Genomic DNA, 22,666 nt, shown 5'->3' with positions numbered 1-22,666 from the left:
AAAGAGCAGCTATAAATATTTTTGTACAAGTAGAAGGTCCTTTCTCCTTTTTTATTGTCTCTTTGAGATACAGACCCAGTAGTAGTATTACTGGATCAAAGAGTATGCAGTTTTATAGCCTTTTGGGCATAGTTCCAAATTGCCCTTCATAATAGTTGGATCAGTTCACAACTCCACCAATAATGCACTAGTGTCCCAATTTTGCCACAATCCCTGACATTTATCATTTTCTTTTACTGCCATATTGGCCAGTTTGATAGGTGTGAGGTGGTACCTGTTTCATATGATTATTGATGGCTTTGATTTCTTCATCTGAAAATTCTTGTTCCATAACGTTTGACCATTTGTCAATTGGGGAATGCCTCTTACAAATTTTACTTAGTTCTCTATAAACCTGAAAAATTAGATCTTTGTCAGAAAATTGTTACAAAATTTTTTCCCAGTTTCCCTTCTAATCTTGGTTACATTCGTTTTGTTTGTGAAAAAGCTTTTTAATTTAATAAAAATTATTCATTTTATATCTTACAATACTCTCTATGTTGTTTGGTCATAAATTCTTCCCTTTTCCAAAGATCTATCAGTAAGCTATTCTGTATTCCCCAATCAAGTTATCACTTTTTATATCTAAATCATATATCCATTTTGACTTTATCTTAGTATATGGTATGAGATATTGGTCTATATCTAGGTTCTGCCATACTGTTTTCCAATTTTCTCAGCAGTTTTTGTTAGAGTTCTTTCTTATCCCAAAAGGTGAGATCTTTGGGTTTATCAAACACCAGGCTGCTAAAGTCGTTTACTCCTATATATTGTGTATCTAATCTAATCCATTGATCCACCATTCTATTCCTTAGCCAGTAGCAGATTGGTACTACTAGGACACCTTCGTGTTTTTTTCATTAGTTCCCCTGATATTCTTGACCTTTTGTTCTTCCAGATGAATTTTATTTTTTCTAGTTCTATAAAATAATTATTTGGTAGTTTGATTGGTATGGCACCAAATAAATAATTTAGGTAGAATTATCATTTTTTTATATTAGTTTGACCATGAGCAATTAACATTTTCCCAGTTATTTAGATCTAACTTTATTTGTGTGAAAAGCGTTTTGTTATTGTGCCTTGGCAAGTAGATTCACAGATAGTTTATATTATTTAGAATGATTTTAAATGGAATTTCTCTTTTTAACTCTTGCTGCGACTTTGTTGGTAATATATAGAAATGCTAATGATTTATTTTGTATCCTGCAACTTAACTAAAGTTGTTAATTATTTAAACTAGCTTTTTAGTTGATTCTCTAGGATTCTCCAAGTATGCCATCATATCATCTGCAAAAAGTGAAAGTTTAGTTTCCTCATTACCTACTTTAATTCCTTCAATTTCTTTTTCTTTCCTGATTGCTAAAGCTAATATTTCTAATACAATGTTAAATAATAATGGTGATAATGTATATTCTTGCTTCATTCCTGATTTATTTGGGAAGGATTCTAACTTATCCCATTGCAAATGTTACTTGCTAAATGTTTTAGGTTGATAACTACTTATTTTAAGGAATGGCCCATTTATTCCTGTGCTTTCTAGTGTTTTTAATAGGAATGGGTATTTTGTTGAAGGCTTTTTCTGCATCTATTAGGATAATCACATGATTTCTGTAAGTTTGGCTATCAATATGGTCAATTACATGGATGGGTATGTAAGTGAAGAGAAAAGGAAAGATGTGGAAATAGAATTAGGATTTGCCATTTGTGTATTTGGGACAAATAGAAGTGAGAAATTGAGAATTATTATACTTTAGATCATATACAAAAAAAACTTAGTAGTAGCTTGTACTTATTTGTTCAATCTTATAGAATTATGCTTTGAGCATTATTTCACTAGTGACACACTATTGTTATCCGTAGCCACGTTGTTGCAATCTTGTCATTAATGTTCATTATACTTAATGGTCGCTTTTGGAACTCATCAAGACCTAGACTTAATGTCTATAACGTTTGCACTTCACAGTCATGGAGAAGCTTAAATGTTGCCATGCGTTCATGATTTGGTCTAGAGCGTGGCATTATATTGATGCCACATTTATTCTGTCATTTTTTTTTAAAGGATCATTTTTGCTTCATTTTCTTTCTTCATCTTCCTCCTTTCCTCCTTTTTAAACTGGATGGCAATCTGTATTTCATCAGATATCATGTTATCTAAATAGCAGCTATTTAGGGATTGCTTTTGTGTAATCCTAGTGAAAATCTTTGACTATATATCAGATTTTCCTGCTACAAGCTGGTATGTGACCTCAGTTGACTTTGGGTTTATCTCCCACTTCTCCATAGGTTTTCAATGGCTCTAAAGCAGAGGCTCTAAATCTATTCACAAAGCTTGTGAATAGAAGGGAAACCTCCAAGCCAATGAAATGCCTACTCTGTGCTAGGTACTGGTGGTACAAAAACAAAATGAGACACATTCCCTGCCTTCAAGCAGTTTACATTCTACTGGGGAGGAGGGTAGAGGAGGGGATAATATCTAGACAAGTGAGTACATTCCTGCCCTTTTGAGGAGGAGGAGACAACTAACAAGTAGGTTGGTAGGTAATGGCTTCCAGAAGGAGGTTAGGAGCTCAGGAGCTAACTGTTGAATAAAATTATGTAGTTAAAGTGGCAGAGGTGGGGATAGTTTATCTAGTCACAGACACAGTTACTGGAATGCTGGGCTCAGAATAGCAAGTATGCTAGTTTGATTGGCATATGGTGGTGGTGGCATTTAGTCATTTTCAGGCTTTGTGACCTCTTTGGGGTTTGTCTTGGCAAAGATCACTGGAGTAGTTTGCCATTTCCTTCTCCAGCTCATTTGACAGTTGTGGAAACTGAGGCAAACTGGGTTAAGTGACTTAGCCAGGAACACATAGCTAGTGTCTGAAGCTAGATTTGAACTCAGGCCTTCCTGATTCCAGGACCAGCACTATCCACTGTAGCAACCACTTGCCCTCTGACTAGAACAGTGGTTCCCAAACTTTTTTGGCCTACCACCCCCTTTCCAGAAAAAATATTACTTAGTCCCCTGGAAATTAATTTTTTTTAATTTTAATATCAATTAGTAGGAAAGATAAATGCACCTGTGGCCATCACTGCCTCCCTTGATTGCTGCAGCACCCATCAGAGGCTGGTAGCGCCCACTTTGGGAATCACTGGGCTAGAATAGTGAATATGTAAAAAGATGTGAAATAAACCTGGATAAACAAGAGGCAATTTGAAAAGGCATTTTAAGTGGCTGGCTAAGGAATTGTTTTATCCTAGAAGCAGTAGGGAGCCATAAAAGATCCTTGATCAGAAGAATAGCACAGTTAGGGATAAGCTTTGGGAAGATCATTTTGGCATCTTAATTGAAGATGGACTAAAGAGGGGAACAACTAGAAGCCAAGAGTCCAATTAGGAGGCTGTTGTGATGGACTAGGTGAGAGGTAATGTGGATCCTGAATTAAGGTAGAGTTGTCTGTGTGTAAAGAAAGGGAAAGAACTTTGCTAGAGGTGTTAAAGTGATATAATTTTCTATGAGAGTGAAATATAAATCCAGGTAATTCAATATCAGTCGACCTGAAATTGCCAGCCACCCATTCAAAGCCCCACATGACATATGTAATATAATAGAATGCTAGATTAGGAGTTGAAACCTAGATTGAATCCCTTTTTTGACACAATAGCTATGTGACTATGAACAAGTTATATAATTTCTCTGAGCTTTAGTTTCTTTAGCTATTAATTGGAAGTAGTACTAGCTGTGATACCTATCTCACAGGATTGTTGTGAGAATCACATGAGATAATATACCTCAAAAGGTTGTTCTGAGAAAAAAATTATTCTAAAAAATGGGGTGATTATAGGAGATTATAGGCATTCTTGGTAGCATCTAGCAAGATTAAGGGGAAGTAGGATGTACTGAATAGAGTAGGGCACTTGTCCTTCTGTTTCTGACCTTCACTTCCTTTCTTCATTTTCCTCATCTGTAAAATTGTATACTTACACAGTGACTTCTGAGGTTCTTTTCAGTTCTAAATCTATCGTGTTCTAATCTCATAACTTTTATAAGGGAGGTGGACTAGATTCCTCCAAAATGGACATTAGCTCTAGAGCTATGATCCTATGATCCTTCTTCTCAGCAAGGAGGCAGGGGTTTTGAAAAACAGAATGTTAGGGGGCAGCTGGATAGCTCAGTGGAGTGAGAGTAAGGCCTAGAGACAGGAGGTCCTAGGTTCAAACCCGGCCTCAGCCACTTCCAGCTGTGTGACCCTGGGCAAGTCACTTGACCCCCATTGCCCACCCTTACCACTCTTCCACCTATGAGAAAATACACCGAAGTACAAGGGTTTAAAAAAAAGAAAACAGAATGTTGTAAATATTATCAGGATTCATTATATTAGTTGTTTTATTATCTATATAGATGCTTCCTCAAACTCCCTAACCTGCCATTTCCTCAATCTCTTTTAAGTTCTATATCCTATTCCTTCATTCTACTTCAACCACACATTCAGATGATGTATAATAGAGCACTGGGCCTGGCGTCAGGAAGACTCATCTTCCTGAGTTCAAGTCTAGCCTAGATGTGTGACCTTGGGCAAGTCATTTAACCTTTCCTGCCTCTTATTTCCTCTGTAAAAATGAGCTAGAAAAGAAAATGGCAAACCACTCCAGTATCTTTGCCAAGAAAACCCCAAAAGATGTCATAAAGAGTCAGATTGAAATGATCGAACAACAGTTTGTAACTGACTGTAATTTCCTATCATTCTACCTCTCCCTGTTTCATCCTTTTTACACTTTTTCTTTGCCCTAATCAACACCTTTTTTTTTTAATCCCTTACCTTCTATCATAGAATCTATACTCTGTATTGGTTTTAAGGCAGAAGAGCAGGCAGGGCGAGGCAATGGGGATTAAGTGACTTGCCCAGGGTCACACAGCTAGGAAGTATCTGAGACCAGATTTGAACATAGGACCTCCCATCTCTGGGCCTAACTCTCAATCCACTGAGTCATCCAGCTACCCCCTCAACACCTTTCCTTTTACCTGCCTCAATGTTTTCCCAACCATTAATGCTACTCTGTATTTTATTTCCTCTCTCCAACTCTAATCCAGTAGTAACCCATTTTAGCTCTATGCTGTTCTCTCCTCTTGAATCCTTTGCTCCCTTCCCTATGTTTGCTTTTCTCTTGCTAAAGGTCTACCCTAGATTGCACCCATCACTGGGCTCCTGTGCCCTTACTTATGAGCCCCTGAACAAAGATAGAGGAAAATTGAAAGCAATGCTGAATGGTCACACTATAAATGGCCACAATACAAATGTTATCCATCTTAAAACTAGGCCATTACTGCAGCAATCCAGTCCTTTCATTTCTCCTTAACTGATTCCCCATCACCCCACAGAAGCAATTCCAGACCTTCCCTTCCTTGAAACTTCAAATCCACCATCCCTCAACATTACCTCCCCTTTCCTTCCCTCTCATATTTAAAGAACTTTCTTCTTATTTTACTGAGAAAATGGAGGTCATTTAATTTAAGCTTCTTCTACTCCTATTCTCTTCATCTCAAATCCCTTTATATCTTCTCTGATTCTTCTTCCCCCATTGTCTAACAAAGGTGGAACTTCTTGCCAAGGCTAACCCTTCTACATTTGTGCTCAATCCTATATCCTTACATCTTCTATAGCAGATTGCAACCTCAGTCATCCCCACATCACTCTGAATCTTCATTTTCTCTCTGACAACCAATTGCTTCTCTGCTGCCTTCAAAACATGCCCAAGTCTGCCATTTTTAAAAAGTCCTACTGTCCCTCAAGCTATCATTTGTCTTTCTTTCCTTTTTCAGCCATCAACTCCTTGAAAAAGTTGTCTGTGCTCAACTGCCTCCAGTTCCTCTCTTCTCAGCCTGTTTTAATTTGGTATCCAGTCATCAGAATTACCAATGATCCTTTAATGGCCAAAGCTGATAGTCTTTTCTCAGTCTGAATCCTTCTGGACTTATCTTAGGGCTTCTTAACCTGAAGTTTGTGGATAGATTTCAGTGAGACACTAAATTTGGGTGAAGTTGTGTCTATTTTTACTAACCTTTGGTTTCCTTTGTAATCCTTTTTATTTGATACAAAACTTTATTCTGAGAAGGGGTCCATAGGTATCATCAGACTGCCAAAAGAATTCATGACACAGGGTTAGGATCTTCTGATCTTTCTCTTCCTCTTTCTGATTCTCTCTACACTTTGTCCTCTGGGCTTTCATGGCAGCAGTGTCTCCTAATTCTCCTGTCATTCCTTCTTTGCTGGATCATCATTCACAGCAGACTCCATAACCTAGGGGTGTTCCTCAGGATGGCCTAGGCTCTCCTCTCCTTCTAGGTTCTCAGTCTTGGTAACCTTATCTGCTCACATGGGTTTAACCATCATCTTTATGCAGATGACTACCAGATTTTTTGTTTCTGATTACCACTTGCCTATGCAACTGAATATTTCAATCTGGATACACTAGAGACATCTCAAATTGAACATAATTTCTGCCAAAAGCACCACTCTCCTTCACATATGCACTCAGTTGCCAGATCTTACTATTTCTATCTCTCAAAATTTCTTGTATTTGAAGGGTGTCTCTCCATTTACACAGAAACCTCATTCCAGACCTTATTACCTCTCACACAAATCATTTCAACAACTTCTTCATTGCTTGATTTGGCCTTAAGTTTATCAGGACTCATGTTTACCCTACTACTGCCAAACTAATTTTTCTTAAGCAGTTCTGACCATGTAACTCCTCTAATACAGCCAACTCCAGTAGCTTCCTTTTATTCCTGAAATAAAATCTCTTGAGCTTTTCAAACCCTATACAACCTGATCCCAATTTATCTTTCCAAACTTATTGGATAGTATTCCCCTTCTCATACTCTGTGGTCCAGACAAATTGATGTTCCCCACACATGATAGTCTAGCTCCCATCATCACACCTTTGCATTGTCCATCCTTTGTGTTCTGCCTCTTACTTCTCCCTTCTAAAATCTTTTTTCTTTTAAGATGCAACTCAGACCTAATTTCCTATATGTAAGAATGGGATTCGTGCAAGGTGGATGGGACAGGAGGAGCCAGAGAAGGAGTAGCTGACAGTTGGTGACAGTTACTGAAAGAGGAAGGAAAGGAGAAGGACTTCAGGTGGAGGACTGAGAGAGAGAGGAGGAAAACATCTCAGCTCGAATCCAATCCTGAGGATCTTTCTTTGAACATTGAAACCCTGATTCCCTGGTCAAAGATTCCATCGCTTCCCACACAGCAAGACTTTAATCATTGAGTCAGCTAAGTGTTTGGACTCCATTTTGGGAGCCATCTCTTAGGCTTCTTCCCCCATTACCCAACCTTGCTGAGAGACCCTTTCTGGTTTGACTTGCAATTATAGTAAAGGACAGAAATAGGAAATAGAAATAGAAACTGAAGGAGAAGAGATGAGGGGAGACGCTTAAGAGTGAGAACCCCAAAGGTTCCCACCTGAGTGATGGACCCCATAGAAATAGAGAAGAGGGCACCCCAAAATCCCTCTGTCCTTCACCCCTTTCCCCAATCCCTATATTGATTTTAATAAAAGCCATTCAATAGTCAGATGGCATTCCAGAGTGCCTGAGAGACAAGGGGGAGGGGAATCACAGCTTGGTCTGGCTGCCTCCATCTTGAAGCCAGACCACCCGCTGTAAAGTTGACTGACCTCAGGGAAAGCTTGTGTGAACCCCGCCATCATTCAGAATTGGATTGGGGCCCCCCATATCTCATCTTATAGGGAAGCCTTGTCCCTAACTCCTGTGGGGCAGCATGACCATCCAGGTCACCCACTTTAGGGGTGACGCCCCCTTGAAGTCTACCGCAGTGCATATTCAGTGGCGGGGAAAGCTAGAAAAAAGTCTCACCTCATAGACTCGCTCTCTCTCCTCTTTTATCATAACATTTGGGTACTCTGTTTATTGTTACATATATTAAGCTTTTCTTGATTCTTCCCAGATGCTAGTGCCTTCCTTCTCAAACTACCTTGTAGTAGCTATATATGTATTAACTTTATATTTATGCTAAATATATTTTTTTTAATATTTTTTAAACCCTTAACTTCTGTGTATTAGTTCCTTGGTTGAAGAGTGGTAAGGGTAGGCAATGGGAGTCAAGTGACTTGCCCAAGGTCACACAGCTGGGAAGTGTCTGAGGCCGGATTTGAACCTAGGACCTCTTGTCTCTAGGCCTGGCTCTCAATCCACTGAGCTACCCAGCTGCCCCTAAATATATTTTAAATGTATATCTCCTCCACTAGAATTTAAATTTATTGCAAGTAGGGATTATTTCATTCTTTATACCTGTATCTTTTGCACCTAGAACAGTGCCTAGAACATAGTAAGCACTTATATAATACTTATTCATTGATTTTGCTTTAATGTTTTTCTTTATCATGAGGGCAGGGTTTGACAAGAAGGAAGGTAGGTATATATCCAGAAATGGCTGTAATAATTGTTCTAATTTGTCAAACAGTGCTGGCTACACACTTCATCTGCTTTACCAATAGACATCTTAAATTCAATTTGTCCAAAATAGAACTTATTATCATCTTTCCCCCTAAAAACTTTCTATCGTCTCTCTAGTATTGTAGAGGGCAACACCATCCTCCCAGTCCCTTGGACTTTCAAGCTAAGAGTCATCCTGAACTCATCACTGTATAGCATATATATATATATATATATATATATATACATATATATATATATATATAGTAAGTGCTTAATAAATGTTTTTTTGGTTGATTACCTACAAGAAGTTTATCCAAAGCTCATTACAGTTAAAAATGATGCTGAGAGAAGTAAAAATATGACAATAATTAATTAGTTTATATATTCTCCACAATTCTATTCACCAGAAGGCATCAAAGAAATAATAATATGTTTTTGTTGATTCTTTTTTTGGACCTGTGAGTTTCATTGATGAGTTCTCAATTTTATGTCACAGGGCAGGTCCTCATTTGGATTGCCCTGTGACATAAAATTGAGAATTGCTGGAAGAACTGAGAGATTATGCTACTTGCTCAGGGTGACCAAACCAATCTGTCAGAGCTGGGATTAGAACCCTGATCTTCTTGACTTAAAGGCTGGCTTTTTACTATGTGGACTCTTAGGCCAGGCCCTTGGTGATGAATTATTTGGCCATAGCAATCCAAGAAACAAATCTTAAACAAAATTACTCTCAGTCTTATGTAGCCTTTTCCTTTGCTTCTTTTTTTTCTTTTTTCTTAAACCTTTATATTCCATCTTAGAATCAATACTGTACATTGGTTCCAAGGCAGAAGAGCAGAAGGGCTACTAGGCAAGGGGGGTTAAGTGACTTGCCCAGGGTCACACAGCTAGGAAGCATCTAAGGTCAGATTTGAACCCAGGACTTTCCATCTCTAGACATGACTCAGTCCACTGAGACATCCAGCTGCTCTCCACCCTTGCTTCTTTAGGGCTAGTGGCAGAAAAAAAATGGGACAGGTTGCCAAAGCTCTCACCTGTTAGTCCATCTATAAACATTAACTTGATTGTTGGTACTGTAACGTGAAATCCTTGTCCCTTGATTAATCAATATTGACATTGCTTAAAATGAAACCAAAACACGAAAAAAAGTTGTAGCTAAATGGAAAGATGGGCTACAGATTTTCCTGGGAAAGGAAGGAAGAGGAATTGGCTGAGTTGGTTTTATTGTGTTTTAGGTCAGGAGTGGAGGCAGTACACAAATGTCATGGGGACACTTGGCTGTTTTATACAGCATTTCTCCTGATAAACACTGACAAAGATATGAACATGATTAAGGAGGAATTTTTGTGTCAGTTAAAGATAAAGGTTTTGTTGAAGATGAAGCTTAATGGAAAACAGTTGCTACAACCAGCAGTTTCATCACCTTATTAGGTAGAAAGAGATGAGAGCCAAGGACATCCCATGGAAACTCTTTTACTTAGAAGATTATGAACCATAAAAGCTTGTTGAGAAATCCAGGTAAATCATATATCATCCTAAGAGCATTAAAGATGAAACTAAAAGAAGGAAAACCAAAATCTGAAAATAAGAAAGGTTGGCCAAGATTTTTATATTCATCTTTTTTCTTCAATGACAATGGAGTCCCCATAACTGAACTATATATCATCAGAGTTCCTATAGATATATAAGAAATATATATTGCTATATCTTTCCCTTTCGCCTTTCACTTTCCTTGTGTCTTCAGCTAATTATAAAGCCTCATCAGATGGACAGTTTGCTTTCTTGCTTTTCCTGTTCTTTAGGATTTTTTTACTGTCCTCTCTACAATATTGTGAACTTCTTTCCATGTTTACATGATTTTTTTTTCCTGGGACTCCATTCTAGGAGCATAGGGCCACAACCAGTAGGCAATGGGTCGCTCAGGGTCACCCAGCTGGGAAGTGTCTGAGCCCGGACTTGAACCTAGGACCTTTCGTCTCTAGGCCTGGCTCTCAATCCACTGAGCTAGCCCAGCTGCCCCTACTTTAGGTTGCAGTTTCTTTAGCAGATGTAGTTTTTACAGGGTGGGGTTGCTAGCCCCACACCCAACCCTCCTCCTTTTTCATCCTGGCTAGGGACCGTCCTTAGCCCAGGAGTGGTAAGGGGGGGCCGATAGGGGTCAAGTGACTTGCCCAAGGTCACACAGCTGGAAGTGTCCGACTCCGGACTTGAACCTAGGACCTCCAGTCTCTAGGCCTGGCTCTCAATCCACTGAGCTAGCCCAGCTGCCCCGTTTACATGATTAAATCCTCTAAATCTACTCACCATTTCCATTTCATATTCATAAGGGAAGTTATTTAGGTCATACCTATGTGGTCTGATGGTTTTCCCTACTTTCTTCAATTTTAGCCTGAACTTTACAATAAGAACATGATCTGAGCCATTCTGAGCTCCAGGTCTTGTTTTAACTGACTCTATACAGCTTCTCCATCTTTGACTGCAAAGTATATAATCAATCTGATTTCAATGTTGACCATCACGTGAAGTCCATATGTAAAAGTTGCCTTTTGGGTTGTTGAAAAAAGAGTGTTTGCTAAGAGCAACAAGCTATTTTGACAAAACTGTTAGTCTCTGCCTTGCGTTATTTTGTACTCCAAGACCAAGCTTGCCTTTTTTCCCTTTTATTTTTTGATTTCCTACTTTGGCATTCCAATCCCCTATGATGAATATGATGTCTTTTTTTTAAGTGTTATTTCTGGAAGAAGATGTAGGTCTTCAAAGAACCGATCAACTTTGGCCTCTTTACCATCAATGTTTGAAACATAGACTTGTATTACTGTTATGTTGAATGGTTTACCTTGGATTCAAATAGATATGATTCTGTCAGGTTTGAGATTATACCCTAGTAATGCTTTCCTCATCCTTTTTTTTTAACTGAGGGCTATTCCATTTCTCCCAGAAGATTCTTGCCCACATAGTATATATAAAGATCACCTGAATTAATTCACCCATTCCCTTCCATAAAAGTTTACTGACACCTAAGATCCTGATATTTAAACTTTCCATCTCCTGTTTGACCACATTGAACTTACTTTGATTCATAGATCTTACATTACAGGTTACTGTGTAATATTGATCTTTACAGCATTGGACTTTCCTTTGGTCACATCCACACATCCCCAGCTGACCTTCCATTTGTTTTTGGCTCAGCCACTTCATTCTTTCTGGAGCAACTTGTAATTGTTCTCCACTCTTCCTTAGTAACATATTGAACGCTTTCCAACCTGAGAGGTTCATCTTCCAGTATCATAATAATAGAATGTGAAAGTCAAGATCTTTGCAAGAAAATTAGATATCAAAGGAAAATTTCATGCAAAAATGGCTATGATAAAAGACAAAAATGATAAGAACTTAACAGAAGTAGGAAAGATTAAGAAGAGATGACAAGAATATACAGAAAATCTTAATGTCACTATTAGAGCCATACATCCTAAAGAATGAAGTCAAATAGCCCTTAAGAAGCATAGCTAAACAATAAGGTTATTGTGGGGTGACAGAATTTCAGCTGAGCTATTTAAATTCCTAAAAGATGATGCTGTTTAAGTGTTGCACTTAATATGCCAACAAATTTGGAAAACTCAGTAGTGATCACTGGATTGGAAAAGATCAGTTTATGCCCCAATCTTAAAGAAGGACAATGCTAAGTGTTTCAAACTATCACACAGTTGCATTCAATTTACATACCAGTAAGGTCATGCTTAAGATTCTGCAAGCTAAGCTTCAGCAATATTTGAACCAAGAATTAACAGAAGAGCAGGCTGATTTTCAGAGAGGCAAAGGAACTAGAGTCCAAATTGCCAACCTTTGCTAGATTATGGAAAAAGCAAGGGACTTCCAGAAAAACATCTATTTCTTCTTTATTGACTACACTGAAGCCTTTGACTGTGTGTATTACAACAAAATGTGGCAAGTTCTCAAAGAAATAGGAGTATCAGATCATCTTACTTGTCTCCTGAGAAATCTGTATATAAGTCAAGAAGCAAGAACCAAACATGAAACAACTGATTGGTTTAAGACTGAGAAAGGAGTACCACCAAAGCTGTATGTTGTAACCTTATTTATTAACTTATATACAGAGTATGTGAAATGCCACTCTGGATGTATCAAAAGTCATAATTAAGATTGGTAGGAGAAATATTATGCTGACAATATCACTCTGATGGCAAAAAGTAAAGAAGAATTAAGCTTCTTAATGTGGGTGAAAGAGGAGTGTAAATGCTGCTTTGAAGCTTTACATTAAAAAAAAAAACTAATAAGATCTTTGGCAACGGGGCCCAAAACTTCCTGGCAAATAGAAGAAATGGTAACAATGTCAGATTTTATAATCTTGGGCTCAAAGATCACAGCAGATGGCAATTGCAATTGCTATGAAATTTAAGAACATTTGTTCCTTGGAAGGAAAGCTATGGCAAATATGGACAGCATACTAAAAGGCAAAGATACCGCTTTGCCAACTAAGGTCCATATAGTCAAAGCTATGCTTTTTTCAGTAACTATGAGAGTTGAACTATAAGGAAAGCTGAATGCTGCAGAATCAACCCTTTTAAATTATAGGGCTTGTGAGAGTCCCTTGGGCAGTAAGGAAATCAAACCAGTCAATACTTAAAGAAATTAATTTTTTAAAGGGGGTGTGTGTGGCAGCTAGGTGGCTCAGTGAATAGAAAACCAGGCCAGGCAACAGGAGTTATGGGGGTTCAAATCTGGCTTCCTAGCTCTTTGTGTGTGTGTGTGTGTGTGTGTGTGTGAGAGAGAGAGAGAGAGAGAGAGAGAGAGAGAGAGAGAGAGAAAAGAGGAGAGGAGTTTTTTTTTTTAAGAAAAAAAAGAACTAGAACATAATTTAGACTACTCATTAGAAAGACAAATAGCAAAGGTGAAGCTTAAATACTTTGGCTACATAATAAGAAGAAAGGACTCATTGGAAAAGATTCTGACATTGATAAAGATAGAAGGCAGAAGGAAAAGGGAGCAGGAGGAGATGAGATGGATAGTGTCATTGAAGCAATGAATATGAACTTGGGCAGACTTTAAGAGATAGTAGAGGACAGAAGAATTTGGTGTGCTATGGTCCATATAGTCATGAAGAGTTGGATAGGATTGTACAACATCAAAAAGTGGCACTAAATGGAAAGAAAAATGGGAAGAGCAGTTAAACAGAAAAAGTAGATGAAGAAGAGATTCATACTAGAGCCAGCCCAAGTTTGAGGGCATCTGAAAGAGGAAAGAATACCCAATTCTTAGAATATGGCACTAACCATACTCTCATTTTCTATCTCTATAAAAAGTTTGATGAAAGTATGAGAAAGAAACAAGCAGGCTTTTTGTAAATGGTATTTTGTAAATGGTACAGCAGACTACATCTTGAAAATCCACAGTTGACTGAAAACTGAAGTGTTTTATCATGTTCTATCATGCTTATTGTTTGACTTTTAAAAATCATTAGATTTAGGAAAGCAAAATGCTATCATAAAATCTCCTCTAACTAGATTTTTCCTATACATATGTTAATATTAGGTAAAATTCTGTAATTCAGCAACTAAAACTTTGTTGATGACTTTCTGATGGCTTAATAGCAATCAAAGATAAAATGGCAACAGTTATATAGGCCAAAAGTTGTTTGTCACTATTTTAGAGTATGTCTAGCACAAAGTCTAAATGGAAAAAGGATTCCATTTAGTGTCCCTATAGGATTCCACAAAGGAAGGGTAAGACCTTCCATATGCCCCTGTTAATAGATGACTTTGTGCTTATTGTGTTAAGCATGAGAATGTTGCAATCTTTAATCAGATTATTTTAATCATTCAAAAGATTTTGCCTATTCTTATAGGAAAAGCCAAGAGATGAATGTCTATCATCTTCTTTGTGATATTAAATTGAATGAGCATTATGTATCTTTGGTGTGTTAGTATGTCTCAGACAGACTAATGAACAATGAAAGGGGCCTAGAACTAAATAGGAGGAAAGGAGCAGACCACATTGCATGACAACATAACAAAAACTGTATAAATGGTATTGAGGAGATATCGCAGAAGGAACAAGTAAACTGGGGATTGTGCATTAGAACGTTAGTCTAACAGATGGACCACCTGTTGTCCTAGTTAGTCTGTATTCAATATTAAGCAATCTAGAGAAAGTCCTAGCACATCAAGTGGACTACCTGTGATAGATTTACATTAGGATATGGGCAAAATTTGCATAAGGTAAAAAGACCTGGATGTTTACATTGAAAAAAATTTCTACTGATAGATTCCAATCTAACTTATAGAAATCACTAAAAAAAATAGGATTCTCATTTGAAAGATTATAATTTTAGAAAGAATTTGTCATCCTGCAACATAAATGAGTCATATTTCTCATATGCAACTAGTGGCATACATTGCTAAAAAAGAACTAGTTACTTTGAGAGGAACTTATAAAGTTACATAGAATGGCAGCTTCCATTTTGGCAAAAATTGAATACATTGGAGGTATAATTTATATGTCATCCTGAAATGCCATTGATGCTATTTTTTTCTTGCCCATATGTTTACCTGAAAGAAACTGGGAAGGCCATTTCCCTTAAAAATCATATAACTAGAAATTTGTATATATTTGTAAATCTTAAAGTCTATATCAATGTTAGCTTTTTAGATTACCCATCTGTGGATATTGCTACCTGTCCTCCAGCATTCAAGTGCTCAGTGGAGCTTGCAATGGATTTAAACCTCTCCCTCTCCTCCTAAAGATGGTATCTATCCCTTCTGAGATAACAATAATAAAGGCTCCTGTGGCAGAATTACTGCCCAGGCAGTTTTAAAGCTTCCACCTGCCTGACAAGTAGTACCAATAATTGGCCTTATATTAGAAGATGCCTTTAGATGAGCTTAGCGGATAACTAAAATTTTTATTTTATTATTTTACCATTTGTTTTTCCCTTCTCTCCCTCTTCCTGTGATCCTTCCTCCATTTCGTTCCTGCTCTTTTCTCAGATTTCTGTTTCACATCCTTTTTCAAATCATAAGGCCATTTGGCAAAAATTAACAAATTAATTTTGTATGCTATAACATTAAAAAGGGCTAGCCAGAATTGGGTGTTGATAGAAGGGAGAGAGAGAGGGTCTTGTGTAGTGACACTCTCCTCCAGCACTCCCCTGGGGCCAAATATACACTGGGAGGCTTTAAGTCTCCCAAAACTGGGTGGCCTAGATGGTTGTGCCACCTCACAAGAGTTGGGGGCAAGGCTTCCCTACAAGAGGAGGTAGGTGGTACCCCAATCTGATCCTAAATAAGGACAGGGTTCACTCAAACCTCCCCCAAGGTCAGTTAGTTTCATAGCAGGTGGTCTGGCTCAAAGATGAAGGCAAATAGACCAAGCCATCCCTTCTTGTCTCTCAGGCATACAGGAACACTATCTGACTATTAGATGACTTTTATTATTTACCAATCAGGGATTGAGAAAAGGAGTGAAGGGCAGAGGGATTTTAGGGTGCCCTCTTCGCTATTTCTATGGAGTCTATCACTTCGGTAGGAACCCTAATGGTTCCAACTCCTAAGCTTCTTCCCCCTCCCTTCCCCTTCTGTTTCTATTTCTATTTTCTATTTCTATCCTTTCCTGTAATTGTAAGCTTTGACTAAAAAGGGTCTCTCAGCAAGGATGGGTAATGTGAGACTAAGAGATTGCTCCCAATGGAGTCCAAAATCTTAGCTGACTAGATGGTTGTAGTCTTGAAGGATGAGTTGTGATGAAATGGCTGTTATCAGGGAATCAGGGTTTCAATTTCCAAGAGAAAGGTCCTCAGGAAGCCCTCCAGACCAATCAGAGCTGGATTTTCTCCCTCCTCACTCCTTCCAGCCCTCAGACCAAAGACCCTTTATCTTCTCCTCCTAGGAGGTAATCCTCCAGAATCCTCTGCTGGTCTCAACTGTCAGCAACTCACTTCTCTGGTTCCATCTCCTTTGCACAAAATCCCATCCTTACAAAATGCATTAAATAGAGCTTTCTATATATGGATTTGAAAACTAAAATTTAGCTTGATGTTTATCTGACCTAGTAGTTTATTTTAATCCTGATTTTTTTGTTGTTTTTCCTAGGTGAAAAAAATGATGTTCTCCAGATTAAAAGGAGTTGCCTCTCCTTGTACATTGGCATGTCGAAGAGTGCACATCAAAGAAAAAGGCAAGCCATTAATGTTGAATCCAAGAACAAACAAAGTTAGTAACATTAATACGATTTGAAACTTTCACTCTTCTTATATATTAGTTTAAAATAATATTTTGCTACAATCAAATGAACTTTTTGAGTTTTGAAAGTTTTATTATTCTACAGAATTTGCTTTGGAGATCACCCTGACAGCATTTTCTGGCAGGAGTTGTATTTCCTCTAGAAGTAAAGTATTTTGAATCTACATTGTCAGGAGGACTAATGGAGAGATCATCTATAGTACATTAGATAGTTCATATCCTTCCTTCATCTAAAATGGATTACAGCACACTGGAAGGACATGTAACTCTTAATTAGAAAATCCAGTTTCTTGCTGCTTTTTCTGGATTCTCAGTCATCATGGAAACACTTAATTGCAAGAGTAGAGGACAGTGAGGGGAAAATGAGATTAATGAAGGGTCTCTTACTCTCTCATGTCCAACTTGAAACTAAGCCCATGGTGGCTATTACTGCTCACTTGAAAGGTAGTTAAAATAGATTTTTTTTTCTCAAATTGAGAAAAAAGTAGAGGAGCTTCTCTTATCAATTTTTTTCTTCTTTCTATTCTAAGAGCAGTTACTTTGAAATTGGAAAGGAACTTATTCATAATTGGCCTGCCTTTGTGAATTAAGCAGATCTTTACCAAATAAAATTTTAGCTAATTTAATTAGTGACTTTTTATTAATAAAATGTTTAAATTTAAATTTCACAGCTATTGAATAACATATAACTCAAGTCCTAATCTATTATATGTTGCAAATAATGCCTGTAAATATTCATCAATGAAATTCTTACATTAGGAAACCGACATTGAACAAATATTATCCAAAGATTCTTATTCTAAATTGGAAGTTTATCTTGGCTTAAGTAGGAGGCAAAGACAAAATAATTTATAGCAGTTATTTTATCCTGTGACTTAGCTTAAAATATGTGAATTTCTGATTAAAAGATATGCTAATTATGTAGAGACTGCCCTCCTCATTTAATTCTGGCTTGAAAACCTAATTGTATTTTTTATTACTGGCTTGACAGATTTCTTAGAGTTGGATGAGACATCAGTAGATACCTAATCTAACCCATTCCTGCAAAGCAATCATTTCCACAATCCACTTGACAAGTAATCATCTCTCAAGCCATTTTGGGAGTAAAATAGAAAAGGGGAGATAAAAAGGCTTTTTGAGAAGAAAGGCTAAGTTAAAGTTAATATATTTTTAATTATATACCAACCTTCTTCATCTTATATGGTATGTAGAAAATATACCAACCTTCTTCATCTTAGTGAAGCTTATGATTACGATAAAGGAGATTTTTTCAAGTTATAGAGCATCTCTTGGCAGACTAGCAGGACAGATTTCCTGTTGATGTCTTGTAGAAAGAAATTAGCTGCCTAACAGTTTTAATGAAATTTACTGACTTTACTAATTAGCAGTATACTTGGACATTTTTGTTAGTAATCTCCCCAAACCAGGACTTGATATTAACCATTCTGTGTTATATGCAACAATTACATATGATTATCCTTAATAATCAGATAGTATTGCTTTAATTCTCATGGAAAATATGTAATAAAAGTACCCAATCACAATTCTTACCTATTATAATAGTAATAAGAAAAGGCATTAATAAATGGAATCTATAGATATTCCTAAAACACAGTTTTAAATACCTAATCTTTTACCCAAGCTGATCAATTCTAGGTAAAATTGGCTGTGTTTGAGTTTTGTCTCTGAACCCAGAGGGTGCTAATAATGAGGGAAAATAGAAGCAAGGGACTAATCAGTCATTAAACCTATATTAAAAGCTTCCTTTATGCAAGGAATTTTGCTAAATGCTAGGGATACAAAGAAAAGCAAAAGGCAATCCCTGACCTCAGGAAGCTTGCAGTCCAATGGCAGAGCCCATATGCAAACAACTGTATAGCTATATACAAGATAAGTAGGAAATAATCAAAAGAGAAAAGGAACTGAGATTAAGGGGAAACAGGAAAGGCTTCCTGTGGAAAGTGAGGTTTGATTTGATTTGAAAAAATCAAAAAAAGCAGGAAAGCCTTGAAGTGAAAATGAATAAGGGAAAGGAACTTAGATAATTCAAAGCCAAATAACTAATAATTCTGAAATTTGCTTCTGAATGTAGGTTAATTTTTTTTAAAAGAATATTTTACCCTTTCCTCCTTTAGGGAATGGCATTTACATTGCGAGAACGACAAATGCTTGGACTTCAAGGGCTTCTGCCTCCTAAAATAGAGACACAGGATATTCAAGCTTTACGATTCCATAAAAACTTAAAAAAAATGAGCGATCCTTTGCAAAAGTAAGGGTTTATCAGAAGCTTGATTTTTGGTTAATTTTGGGGGAGGGGTGTTGGTTCCATTTTGAAAGTTTTAGGCTAGGTTTTTTTTGTGGTATAAGTGCTTTGACTTTGTACTAAAATTTGTTTTGTTGTTCTTTCAGTTATTTGAATAACTTTCTTTCACTTTTATTTATTTATTTATTTATTTATTTATTTATTTATTTATTGTAGCAAAATGTTTTGAGACTCAGTAAGCTCAGTAGAATCATGGAATCTTAGAATTAGAAGAGCCCCCTATTGGTCATCTAGTCTAACTTCCCACCCAGGGCAGGAATATCCTTTATAACATTCCTTTGTATCTAGGTAGTTTCTTAAAATATGCATCCATTTATTCTGGTTCTGGCTTATATTAAGTCTCCCTATTCTAAATATACTTCATTTGCTCAGAGAAACAGCATGATTTAAAAGAAAGAGTGTAATGTATTTAATTAGGAACGGCATGGGATCAAATCCCATCTCTGGCAGTTAAAGCATTATGATCATAGCTTTTTTTTTTTTTTTTTAAATCCTTACCTTAGAATCTACCTAGTATTGATTCTAGCACAGAAGGGCTAGACTATAGGGGTGAAGTGACTTACCCAGGGTCATGTAGCTAGGAAGTGTCTAATGCTAGATTTGAACTCAGGTCTTCCTGACTAGGTTTGGTGCTCTCTACTGCCCTGATTAATCTGGCTTTAGAAACTTCCTAGTCATGTGACCCAGGGCAAGTCACTTAACCCCATTTACCTGACCCTTACCTCTCTTTTGCCTTGGAACCTATACTAAATATCAATACTAAGACAGAAGGTAAGAGGTTAAAAAAAAAAAGGTGACATTGTGATAATAATAATTTGGATTTGTATACTACCTTCTATATCTATTTTCTTTTGCCCAGAACTTAACACAGGAAGCTATGGGAAGAGTTTTGTAGCGATCTATATATTATTCTATTCTGTAAATACTTTGCTTTCTTAGAACCTATAAATATTTTAATTGTCTTTCATAATTTGCCTAAGTCTATGTTTTATCATTTAAGTTCCTAAGTAGAAGGTTTTTTAATGATTATTTTTAATTCTTAGGGTTGAATGATAATTTTACTTTGTTTTATTTTTCTGAATTTATAATCATAAACATTTATTTTTATGGTCATATTGCTTTAAAAAGCAATGTTTTTCATATTATTAACCTAGTGGTCATATGCAGAATTATATTATTCTATATTTTTGGAAGGTTAATATATTAGCATGAGCAGTAAATTATCTCTAAGCTTGTTTGTTTATTAACCATGCTTATTTTCAGATATGTCTATATAATGGGAGTTCAAGAAAGAAACGAAAAGTTATTTTATAGGATCCTTCAAGATGATATTGAAAGTTTAATGCCAATAGTATATACCCCAACAGTGGGCCTGGCCTGTTCACAATATGGACACATCTTTCAGAAACCTAGGTAAAGCCAATTTTAATTTATGTTTAGAAATTATTATGATCAAGATTTTTTAAAAAGATGCTTATATAATCTACAGTTCCTTTTAGCATGTTGACATACCTTCAGACCATTTTCTGCATTGCAGTAGCTTAGAAAAAACAAGCAAACTTCTTTTATTATTGCTATTTCTATTACCCCTAAAATATTATGTGAATTTCATCTATTTCATACTCAAAAGGCATAGACACAGTGGTAAGTAATGATAGCTAATGTTTGTATAATGCCTTACATTTTGCAAAACATTTTGTAAGTTGTATTATAATTGTTATTTTACAGATAAAGCCATTTGAGTTCAGAGAAGTTTAGTGTCAAAGCCAGGACAAAAGCACAGGTCTTTTGATTCTTGGTCTTTTGATTTTTGGTCTGGTGTTCTTTTGACTCTACCAGGATCCCTCTTTGGGAACTCTTTTCTGAGTTCTGGTAGCAGATACATTCTACTTCTCACTGAAACTACACTTAACAATCTAGCCATGACTATCTTCTGACTAAATTAAGAGATTTTCCTCAATTCTTTTTTAGCTTTATATTTTTCTGCCCATTTTCCCCCCTTTCTTAAACTAAGATTGATTTTCCATTTAAGTAACTAAGTAGTGGTTTTTCTCATTCTGAGTATATTGAGCACAAACAAATTCATGTAGTACTGAGTTCTATAAGCTTCTTTTATTATTTCATTATATCCTAATGTTTTTTGTTCACCTATTAGAGCTAAATAAATATCTCTTCCACACTCTATTCTCTTTCTCTCTCTAAAATGTGAAGCTAAACATAATGAAATATAGCCTCCTAACTGTTGCTCCTCACATTAGACTCTTTTCTTGCTAGGCCATCCTACACACTACCATCCATTGGCATTCTGGGGGAGGGGGAGGGAAACTAGACACTTTGATTATGTCCTTCCCTTTTAATTCTCTCTGTAACTCACCCCATACCTTCTATTTTGGTTTTTATTTCTACTGTTCCACATGAATCTTTTACTTCATCAAGCCTGATGAATCCCCTAAACACTCCTTGCTCACTATTTTCTCTCTGACTGCTCATTTGCTCTCCTGCATACCTGGAATATTCTCCCTTCACCTCTAGCTTAGCTGATTATCAAAGCTTCAGTGCCTAACTTACGTCTTAGTCTTCCTGAAGACTTCTCTAACTTTCCTTGCTCTGTCTCTTCTCTAATAGGTGTTTATATAGCAGGGTGGGATAAGGATCCTTTAAGCTGGAGAGGTAGAGGGATGTCTGTGTATGGGGGAAAGAGAGAGGTTTGTATGTGTGATGGGTGGGTAAAAATATTCTGAGGAGTCCTATGGGAGGCATTCTGACTAAAGAGGAGCCTCTGCAGGACTGGAGACAGAACTATATGTGAGAGGGCAGAGGAAGGAGTTTCTTTAATGCATAAATTGCAACTGAGGAAAAGGCATTCAGCTTCTCTTCTGCTGAAAGGAAAGTCAGAGCCTCTGGTACTAGAAGAAAAGAAAGGGTATTATTGGGAGGGAGTAATGATCAAGACACTGAAGACTTTCCGTGCATAAGTCTGTCCCAAAAGGAATACTCCAAGGTTTACCTGCCTTCTGGTTTTTCATCTACATTAAGGACTTAGGCCAAGCATATATATCCTTTGGGTATAGATAGAGCCCTATAAATGTGGAGGTGACTATATATGAGGACCCAAGCCTACTTTAGAAGATCTTCTTGGCTCAAGGTTCATACCTTATTAAGGCCTTTTCCATTATTCTAAAAATTATTCCTTTTCCAATATTCTGAAAATAACTGAATAGCTGAATCTTTCATGACAGTTCTCTTTATCCAACAAGAACAAAGAAACGCAACCATATAAACAAGAAGGCCAAATTTTTTATTAAATAACACAGAAAGGAAGAGAGCAGCCTATCTTCAATCTCAACCTGGATCCAGGAATTAGGCAGGAAGAGAGTAATGTAGGGAAAAGGAAGAAATCATGAGATTCTAGGGATAGAACCAAGGAAAAGCTATGTCTAGATAAGGGGCTACTAGCTGGCAAAGAGAGTTAAAGAAAACTTCCCAGTGACTATAGCTAACCAGTAGAGGAATGGGCTACCTTAGTAGGGTAATTCATTCACCCTCCCTTGTTGTGGAAAGTTGGTAACAATTTTCCCACTCAGATTTGAATTGCAA

General features: G+C 36.9%; 1 protein-coding gene across 1 annotated transcript in view; it reads left to right on the top strand.

Moving 5' to 3' along the window:
* ME2 (malic enzyme 2) overlaps positions 1 to 22,666 on the top strand; it is a 95,216-nt gene that overhangs the window by 19,964 nt on the left and 52,586 nt on the right. Inside the window, exons 2-4 of the mRNA XM_044664710.1 lie at positions 16,597 to 16,716; positions 18,882 to 19,015; positions 20,333 to 20,482. Of these exons, the coding sequence (XP_044520645.1) occupies positions 16,606 to 16,716; positions 18,882 to 19,015; positions 20,333 to 20,482 (395 nt within the window). The 5' untranslated portion in view covers positions 16,597 to 16,605. The remainder of the gene's footprint in view (positions 1 to 16,596; positions 16,717 to 18,881; positions 19,016 to 20,332; positions 20,483 to 22,666) is intronic.

This window comes from Gracilinanus agilis, chromosome 1 (assembly GCF_016433145.1).
Source record: "Gracilinanus agilis isolate LMUSP501 chromosome 1, AgileGrace, whole genome shotgun sequence".
Lineage (NCBI taxonomy): Eukaryota > Metazoa > Chordata > Mammalia > Didelphimorphia > Didelphidae > Gracilinanus > Gracilinanus agilis.
Note: the sequence above shows the minus strand (reverse complement) of the source record. Positions and strands in the feature narration are given on the sequence as shown.